This window comes from Prosopis cineraria, unplaced genomic scaffold (genome assembly GCF_029017545.1).
Source record: "Prosopis cineraria cultivar Desert tree isolate PC_DT_omini unplaced genomic scaffold, ASM2901754v1 PC1, whole genome shotgun sequence".
Lineage (NCBI taxonomy): Eukaryota > Viridiplantae > Streptophyta > Magnoliopsida > Fabales > Fabaceae > Prosopis > Prosopis cineraria.
This window is the reverse complement of record NW_026555332.1, coordinates 35970605-35981366: the sequence shown is the minus strand read 5'-3', so window position 1 is coordinate 35981366 and position 10762 is coordinate 35970605. Positions and strand designations below refer to the sequence as shown.

Here is a 10762-nt window from a genome sequence, read left to right as displayed (position 1 = left end):
TAATTTTAATCAGTTATGTTGGTTTGCGTGAATTATTGTAGTTAAAGATGACTTTGAATAAGAATAGAGGGACTATTGTTTACCTTACAAAAAAAAAAAAAAACAGAATAGAGGCAATATTAAATAACATTCATCTTTTCTGGATTTAAAGATAGGATTTGGATTTAGTGAGTGACATAAAGTTACTCATTCAGTAAGTATTTCAATTATAATTATGAATTTTATTTTAAAAATTATCAAAATATATTTTTGTTTGAAAATTCAAAACAACCTTTATGATCAAAATACTTCTCACATATGTTCTCTCAAAAATTTGAAATTTGGGTACTTGCTGAGTACCATATGATAAAAACCTTCAACAATTATTTTCTATTAAATAGAATGGTTGTTACTATGGCAAACGGTATACCCATTGAATAAGTAAATTTGTGTCTCGGTTTATATGGTTTGAATGAACCAACATTAAATTTTGAAAGATCAGCTAATCAATCATATCTTGTGGCACTAAAAATAATATTTTATGTTGGATTTTTTATTGCTTTTGCTGTCAAATCACCGATCATACCCTCACATTCATGGTTACCATATTGAATTCTAGAAAGACGAGGTCGGCCGGGGAAAAAAAATAGAAAAAGAAAGTACAAAACAAGTGGAACGAAATCCTCAAATTTGGACGTTTGCCATTAGATATGCTAAAAAAGCGGCCTTGGGAAGATTGGCGTTTAGAATATGATGGTTAGTTCCTGCACCTTCCTAACGTGTATCTCAATCTATCCATATTTTAGTTATATGAATTTGTTACTTTATACTTTTTATTATTTAGCGCTTCAAAAATTAAATTGATCGTTGACTTGGTTAAAATATTGACTGAAGATTTATCCACCGAACTGTAGTTGAATGATGGTCCAAATAATAGTAATTTATTAAATGGAAATATTTAAAATTTATAAAATATGTGTAAAAATATCCATGAATTATATCATATAAAAAAAATATTGAATTGCAAGGGCTTTTTTTATAGTGCACACGTCATTTGTTAAGAGGTAATTCTATTCAAGTTACAAATCACTTTGTCAATAATAAAAATTTCATTAAATTATAGTGAAGTAAAAAGTGATTAGCCAACAAAAGTAGAAAGAATGTAGAATTCCAAAGTTTGAATTGCAAGCTAGAACTCTTCAAGTCTGAGATAAGATATAAAATGAGTTTAGTTTGGATTCAGATCATATATATAGAACACAGCTTAAGAAATAAAATAATAAATAGATTAGCGTGTGGATTATCAGCTGAATAAAATGGACTATTCTAACAAACCAGAGTAATTAACAAGTACGGTGCAGTCTTATTATACGTAAATACAACGTACGGAAACTGATAAGAAGCTCGTCTTGCAACAAGCTGACTGCATAAACTTCAACAAACAACAAAAATGAGAAGCGACCAACATCAAACAATGCTCGTGCGAGCATGGTGTGGCCTCTGCGATTAGCCTTTACGAACCGAACTGCGAGTGGGTCTCCATCCTTCACAACCAAACGCTTGTTGTTCTGGTAATCAATGGAAACTGTCACCTTCCGACTCAACATCACAGCAAACAAGCTTGAGTAATCATCTCTGTATGGCTGGATTTGGAACGACCCAAATAGTCTCTCTTCCTTGTTATGCAATCTTCACCAATTGTAACTTTTCCTCAACCTTCCAGTGTAACCTAGATTGTTGGTGGTGGCAAGGGGATGGATTTTTGGATTGAAATTCAACGTTGAGATAAAAGCCTGGTTTGAAAATAGCAATTCGATATGGGGTCCTGATTCTTGCCGATCGGCCTCTAGAAGTCTCCGACGGAGCTTGGACGACGGTGGGAGGGCAGGTTTAGCTTCCAGTTCTGGCAAGCTCTAGCCCTCCACCTTTGCCTCTGAAAGCTGGAAATATGTAGTCTGAGCCACTGTTTATTAATATGTCGCCATCTGCGTCAAACAACTCTGGCAAGATTACTTGTGGGCAAGGCGAAGAGGAAGAGAAAGAAGATGAGGGAGGGTATGCAGGGGCAAAAAAGTCTTGATTTTGGCTTGTAGTTATTAGATGCTGTGTGCTTCTATTATATACAAATTTGTATCTATAGATATAGTTGGAAATATAGGTGGACCTTATGGGCTCGGCCCATAACAGTCTAAATCTTTAAGCCTGATTATTCATTTTTAACCCTTTTTTTGAAGTTCGGCTCTTATGTAAAGGGCTTAGAGCCTAGCCCGAGATCCTTGTTAAAAAAAATTAAAAAAATTTAAATAAAATTAAATATTATAAATTAATTAAAATTTTTTAAATTAAAAAATTAAAATCCACACAATATTTTAAAAATTAAATAATATTTTAAAAATCTAAACAACACACATTCATCAATCAAAATCCAAATCTTCTTTATCCTCATCATCTATAAATAAAATATTAAATCCCTCGAATGTAAGTGTATTTATTGAAGATGGAGGTGGAAATTCAATACCAATTACCTTTACAATTTCTTCTTGATCACCTACAATAAATATTAACCAAATTGTATCATTATCAATCAAATATATGTGTGTATGTGTGTGTATATATATATATATAAAATAATTAGGCTTATTAGGGTTTGAAGAGCCGTCCGGGCTCGAGCCCTTTTTTATAGGGCTTATCAGGATCAAGCCCTCAAGCCCAGTTACTTTGAAAAAAATAATTTTCAAAGCTCGAACTCTTATTTAAACAGGGTTTACAAGCCCAATCCTCCAAACCCGACCCTTATTCTCAGCTTTATTTATAGATGCATGCATCTCTACGGACGTTGCATCGTCATGTGATGGTCTTTTGTTTCTGCTTTATCTTTCATGTGATTCCTTGGTGCCCACAAGCACGAATCATGTTGCTGTCACAATGAGAAACATCTTGTTACATGCATTAAAGACACCTTTTTCATGCCTTGCCATAGAGGCTTGGATTCAAGGCTGGACCATGCATATGACAAGTGGCAGCATTTTTATTTTCGTTTGTTTTGAGCTTAATTATTCTCTAATTAACTTGACAAAAGACGTCCACAACAATAATCTTTTCACATAGGCCATAATATGGGAGTAGGATTCTCTCCCTCCCATATTATTTTTGATCAGTGACAGAGCCACATTAGTTTGAGAGGGTGCATTTTTAGGAAAAAAAATTCAAGTGGGGTATATAATTTTGCAACTTTGCATTCCTTACTTTTAATATTTTGTACTCTCTAAACTAAATAAAAAATATTTGAGTTCAAAAATTTATTAGATATAGAATATTTTAATGATCTAAATAAAATATGAATAACATATTTACAATAAAAGACTAAATCAACTTGTTCAATATAATTTTTTAAAATAAAAAATGATAATTAATTTATTTACATATGTTATTACAAATTTAGTCATAGCATGAATATTATTTTTTAAAAATATTAATGTTTATTAAATTATTCTACACCCCTTGGGCCCTGGCTCCGTCGCTGCACTTCTTCGTCTTCACTCTTCAGTGTGCCTGACTCTGTTATGATGCATGAGCCACACTTGCATCTTACATGCCGCTTCTTATTTCTAAAGCCTACAATTTATGTGCATGTGACCTCAAAGGATAAATGACATTTAGGGACCTTTAAAGGACATTAATTACAATGTAAACCATGAATTTATGAAAATTAAAAAGAAAAGGATAATAAAACTTTTAATTCTTTAACTTTGTTTTAATTATTGATTTAGAATTTCGAGTTTACATCAATGGAGTTATTTAAATGTGTCTTAGTTATCAATTGGATAGCGATAAATCTTACTAGCTAGTTTGCTGGGGGGAAAAAAAAGAATGACAGAATATTAAGCTGGATGGCAGTAAATTTATAAAAAGACATATAATTATTTATAAAATAAAAAAAATGAAAACGTGCTTGAAAATTTTAAAAAACAAAACGTAACGTACAATGTAGAAGTAATCCACAAGCTACTAACTAACTGTCAAACTTGATTTACACGGCCACCAGCCAATTCAATGACGAAGAATAATATAGGTTTTACCAGGGATGACATGATATTCTCTTTTTGTAATAATGAAGATCTAAAATGAGTTCATTTTCGATTCAGATTACTTGTAGTTATAACAAGTACTAGAGTGCTGTTTTATTATACGTAGCTACGTACGAAGCTCGTCTCACAACAACATGACTGCATAAACTTTTACGAAAAACACAAAAAGCACAAGTGATGAACATCAAACAATGCTCATTCGAGCATAGTCGCCTCTTTGATTAGCCTTCACGAATCGAACAGCGAGTGGGTCTCCGTGCTTCACAGCCAAACGCCTGTTGTTCTGGTCGTCAATGGAAATCCCCAGATCTTTACAATCATCACTGTTACCTTCCAAATCATCATCATCACAGTAAACAAGCTTGTAGTCATCTTTGTAAGGTTGGATTTTAAACTGCCCAACTAGTCTCTGCTCTTTGTCTGATGCAATCTTCACCACTTGTGATTTTCTCTCGACCTTCCATCGTAACCTTGATTGTTGGTAGCAAGGGGGTAGATATCTTGGTTCAAATTCAATGTTGAGGGGAAATCGTGGTGAGAGAAAAGCAATTCGTGGTGGGGTCCAGATCGTCGCCGGCAGGCCTCTCGAGGTCTCAGAGCGAGCTTGGACGACGGTGAGAGGGCAGGTTTCGTCTACGGTTTTGGCGAGTTCAAGGCCACCACCATTTCCACTGTATGCTGGAAGTAGATAGTATGAGCCTCCATTTCTTAACATTTCGCCATCAGCGTCAAGCAATTGATCTCTGGCAAGATTGCTTGTGGGCAAGGCCAAGAGAAAGAGGCTGAAGACGAGGGCATGCAGAGGCAACACACTCTTCATTTTGGCTTGCAATTAGATGCTGTGTGCTTCTGTATACAACAAGGTTGTATTTATAGATTCATTTTTACTTTCTATCGTGCGATGGTTTTATTTTTTCGTGCATATATTTATAAGAGTCAATTAGGGCCGGTCCTTCAAGGACCAGGACCTAAACAAGTTGCCCTTTTTAAGCTCGATTACATCTCAGAGCTCTATTTTTAGCAGTTCGACCCTGGCCTTCAGGGCTTCGGTCCTATTTATTTTTTTAATTTTTCAATTTAAGAATTTAAAAAAATATTTAAAATTCTTACAAAGTTATTTCACATCACATTAAGTCTAAAAAAGTAAATAAAATTAATTCACACAACAAAAATTTTAAGTCTGATAAAAAAATAACATCCCAAAATCAATTTCGACATCAATTATACGTTGGTAGCATCATTAGCTAAATCTTAATAATTTCATCATCATTAATATCAATATGATTTGATCATTCTCCCTGTGTATCGTCATCAATGGTAAATATGTTAAGCTTTTCATATCTTCCTTTTTCATTCTCATTATTTGCAATAAATAATAAACCAAAATCATAATTTCAAGTTATTTAAAGAATGTAAAAATATTCAAAGTAAGCAAATAATAATGTGCGTGTCTATTATCTGGATTAGAGAGTGAGTGTTGAGTCTGAGTGATGTGGTGTCTTCTTTTATATATATATATATATATATATATTTCTATTGTTGTTTTTTAAAATGTATTAGGACTTAAAAGGGCTGGCCCTTTTATTTTCAGGCTTAAAAGGGCCCTTTTAAGCTCAATTTATCTTTTTAAAGATCAAAGTAGCAACCTGACCCTTAATTTTTTCAGGCTTAGGGCTAGTCCCAATTGACGGCTCTACATATATTCAGGGGTGGAGGGACGGAAGTTTTAATTCCCTTCCCCCCCTGCTATTAGATGTTATATGCCTGACTTGCCACAAATTTATAAAAATTTTGTAAAATAGTGTAATATACTTCTCAAATTATAATATAAATCATTGTTAATTAATTTACTTTTCTAACAAAAAATAGTTAAAATTTTGATTTTCCAATTTTTTTACATCTTTCTATTCATATATTTGAGTGGAATAAATATAACATTTGATTTAATCAAAACACTCTCATTAATTACTTGAGTAAAGTTACAATATAATAAAATAAGAGTAAATTAAAAAAATACATAAAACTTAGTCAATACCATGTATTTTGGATTAAGTAGGGCTTTTAGGAAACATCCTATATTATACTTCCTTTAGACCAAAATATAGGACATTAGTAATTAATTCACAATCCTTAAAAAATATTAGTCAAAACTTTAATTTTTAAAATGTTTTTATATCTTTTTAATAAATGCTTATTAAATACTCTATATAAAGATATTGATAATAGTAATTAAAATTTTCATACATTATTTTTTTCAAAATAAATAATAAATAAAATAGAGATATAGTTAAAAAAATAATTATAAAAATTATTCAATATGTTATATTTCAAATCAAGTAAAAGTTTTAAAAAATAGTTGGATGGGAGTATACTTGACCCCCTCATAGATAAATCCTGCCTCGGTCGCATATGCGATTCATTATATGCCCACAAATGTTGTGCTGTCTGAATGAGAAACATCTCATTTCATGCATTTAGACACCTTTTATGTATTGCCAGGGGTTTCGAGGATGGACCATGCATATGACACGTGGAAGTCTTTTTTATTTTCTTTTTTTGTGTGCTTATTTTCTAACACTGGCCATTGACGGAGCCTTGCTCTAGATTAATGTGCCTGATTGTGTGTTATAATGCATGCGCCACACTTTGCATCTTACATGCGGCTTATTTTTCCTTACAACACCACGTATACTATAACTAAAAATTTGTGTGGAACCTCAAAGGGTAAATGACATTTAAAGACCTTTAAATAATATTAATTTCAATGTTGGGCCATGAATTTATGAAATCTTAAAAGAAAGGGTAACGAAACTTTTAATTTTTTTTAAATTTGTTTTAATTATTAATTTGATCACTTGAGTTTAATTTATTGATGGAATCCTTTAAGTTTATTTTAGTTATTGGTTTTGGTTCTTATTGTTCTAAAGATGAGATTATAACACTGATAAAACGTGCTAATATAACACCTTTAACACCGTTAATTGTGATTAATATTTTTAAATGATTCTTAACAATTATTTGCTCACCAATATTCTCATTGGCATGAGATAATTAATAGTTTAATTAAGAACATTAAGAAATATTAAAATAGTCAACATTTTTACTTAATATTAATTGAGACTAAATTAATAGCTCATTTATAACATTTTTTAAGTCCATGTGATCCATGGTACTATCAAGTGTAAAACTTATCTCAGCTGTCAGCCTTCTCAATTTTATTATTTTCCTTTTTTCGATTTGACAATAGACAATCAAAACTATATATCTAATCCATCTTCAATCGTAGTTTAAATGAGATACTTAATATTGATTATACGTTATCATCACGAATTAATTTATGGTAATTTTTTTCCATTTTTGGTTATTCAGCAACTCGAAAGACATACTCTCCAAATTACAAGATTGCCTTTTTACTTTGTTTTACTGTAAATTCTCTAAATTCTGCATCCTGAACAGTCCCTAATAATAATGACTTATTTTTTGAAATATAATAGCCATGGCTAGATCATGCGAAGCAAAAAAAAAAAAAGGTTTATGGCAAGTGGTTGCTGGTTACACCAATTTTTTAAAAGGAAAATTTCTGCGTCTTATGGTAAGAAGGGGTGTATATATATATATATATATAGAATCGTGAATAAGCTAGTGAAAATAACCTAATTGACGATCCAATCACTCAGAATAAGAGCTTGAACCTCTCTAATTGAATGGATAAATGAATGATTAATTTAGTGTTCCGTTGCATGTCTTAAGACTTTGGAATAAGGACTGCTATCTCTCTCTGAAATTCTAGTTCCATCTGAGCCCTAATACTTTTAGAATTCCCATAATTCCCATATAATATATAGATGTGCAAGGGGTGTAATTGCATGATTTTTTTTTTTGGGAAGTATGTGATCGAATTACCATTTTTGTCTTGAAGTATGGCCATGCAAGTAACTATATCTCTTCGATCATCAGAGATATCTACATCAAATGACCCATTCTTCTTGTGGAGGAGCCCATTTAGTACAAGTGTATCTGTAGATTGTTGGATTTATCATGTTCTTTAATGTTTGAAGCTTTGTATCTTCAATAACTCTTCGGGTAATTTTTTTGTCTTAAACTTAATTAGAGTAATACATTTTTTTTTTTGAAAATTTATCCTTACTTGTTATCATTTGAATTTCTAGATAACAATTATTTATGTTTATTATAATTGCAAAATAAGGGAAAAATTTATAAGTTACATTTTTTTAACAACGTTAAAGATATAACTACTATTTTTAATAAACATGAAGTTGATTAATTAAGTATCTCATATTAAGGATACGAGAGAGTAAATATATTAGCGTGTGATCATCAATTGAATAAAATTGATTCCCTCCTGATTCTGCTTATAAGTTGCATTCTAGAAAGAGTTTTTTATCCTTTTTATGAATCACTTGGCATAAAAAGCTGGATCATTAAGTACTTTCTTCCCATTCTACCCTTCCACAACTTTTAACAAGCACAGAGTAATATGCTCTATATTATTGAGAGAGAAAATATTTTTAAAAATGATACATTTAATAAGAATAAAATGAAAATTTTGTTTTGTACTTTAAGCATCATCAATAATTTAATTACCTCCATGATTTTAATGTGATAATACGAAGTGACTTATAAATGAATTTGAATTTGATAAATGTATTTGATATAAGCATTGAATGGTTGTACTATTTGAACTGTTAAAGTCTAGATCAATGGTTATGAATTTATACTCCACTTGATATTAATGAATAAATAAGTTTATTTGAACCGTTGATCTGATTTTAACAGTTTAGATAGGCATTCAATGTTTTCATTAAGTACAGTCACCAAATCTAAATCAATTATAAACTGAATCCAAGGGAATATTTGTTTACTAACCAAGTAGAGTGCAGTCTTATTATTAAACTTAGCTATGGCGGAGACAGACTAGGAAGCTCCTCTTACAACATGATGACTGCATGAACTTTAACAAACAACGATGATCAAATTAATCAAACAATGCTGAATCGAGCAGAGTCACCTCCGCGATCAGCATTCACGAACCGAACTATGAGTGGATCTCCATCTTTCACAACCAAACGCCTATTGCTGTCGCCGTCAGTGGAGATTCCAAGATCTTTACAGTCACGTTCTCGCGAGTAGTAATATTTACGTTCACAGTAAACAAGCTTGTAGTCAAGGGGACGGCAGCTAACATCTTTGTATGGCTGGATTTGAAACGACCCGAATACTCTCTCTTCTTGGTTTGATGCAATCTTCACCACTTGTGATTTTTCCTCAACCTTCCATTGTAAACTAGATCCTTGTTGGTAGCAAGGGGATGGATTTTGTGGTTCAAATTCAATCTTGAGGTCAAATCCTGGTATGAGAATAGCAATTCGAGGAGGGGTCCAGATTGTCGCCGGCAGGCCTTTAGAAGTCTCCGACAGAGCCTGGACGACGGTGAGAGGGCAGGTTTCGGTTCCAGTTTTGGAAAGCTCTAGCCCTCCACATTATAGTATGAGCCTCCATTTCTTAATTCGTTGCCATCCGTGTCAAGCAATAATCTGTCTGCAAGATTACTTGTGGGCAAGGCAAAGAGGAAGATGCAGAAGATGAGGCAATGCAGAGGCAACACATTCTTCATTTTGGCTTGCAATTGGATGCTGTGTGCTTCTATGCATAAGGTGGTTGTACTTATAGATGCATTTTTACGTTGCATCTTGTGATGGTCTTTTGTTTCTTTCATTTATTCATATGTCGCTTTTACATACATGTACGATTCCTTACGCATGCCCACAATGCATGTTCTGTCTAAATGAGAAACATCTCATTTCATGCATTATGACACCCTTTATGTATTGCTAGGGGTTTGGATTCGAGGTTCGACGCATATGACACATGGAGGTATTGTATTTAATTCTCATTTGTTTTGGGATTAAAATTATCTGAAGTTGAGATCAGTGAATTACAATGAAGTTTTCCTCTTTAATGAAAAAAGAAAAAATTTATGTTTTATTAAAAATAATAAAATAAGAAAAAATACTAAAAAGAACTTCACTGAAATTCACTAATATCTGAACTTTAAAGGATTTAAATCCTTTGTTTTGAACTTATTTCCCAACATGACATGACAAAAGACGGTACGGTAATCTTTATCACGGGTCATGAAATGATGGAGCCATACTAGCTAAAAGTGTGGACGTTCTGGATTTTATAAAATTTATTTTTCTAATTTTATTTTATATTTAATATTAAAATATAAAATTTTAATAAATTTATTTCACTATCAATCTAGACAATATAGATTTAACTTAAATGATCTAATTTAATATTAATTTTTTTAAAAAAATTATAAATTAATTATTCAGATATACTCTGAACAGATTGGATTCAAAGTACATCTGGATAGTTAATTTATGAGTTTTTTTTTTAAAATAATATTAAATTGAATCACCTAAATTAAACTGTATTGTCTAAATTGATAATAAAATAAATTTATTAAAATTTTATATTTTATATTTTAATAAATATATATTAAAATATAAATAATAAAAGTGATAAATTTGGACCGATTAGATTTTTAGTCCAGATTGCTCATCAGGTGATGAGCACGATCACCTGATGAGCGCCAACACCGAATGCCGACGTGATCGATGAGCACCAAAACCGATCGCCTACTTGATCAGTGTGCCTGAATTTGTTAT

General features: G+C 31.8%; 1 protein-coding gene and 2 pseudogenes across 1 annotated transcript; all 3 read right to left on the bottom strand.

The window, feature by feature from the left end:
* Positions 1-1258: 1258 nt before the first annotated feature.
* On the bottom strand, positions 1259-2804 carry LOC129293768 (trypsin inhibitor-like; annotated as a pseudogene).
* Positions 2805-4040: 1236 nt separating this feature from the next.
* LOC129305055 (trypsin inhibitor-like) lies at positions 4041-4893 on the bottom strand. Its single transcript, XM_054944969.1, has one exon. The coding sequence runs from the start codon at positions 4885-4887 to the stop codon at positions 4252-4254; it is 636 nt and encodes a 211-aa protein (XP_054800944.1). The 5' UTR covers positions 4888-4893; the 3' UTR covers positions 4041-4251.
* Positions 4894-9067: 4174 nt separating this feature from the next.
* Positions 9068-9702, bottom strand: LOC129293682 (kunitz-type trypsin inhibitor alpha chain-like; annotated as a pseudogene).
* Between the last annotated feature and the right edge of the window lie 1060 nt (positions 9703-10762).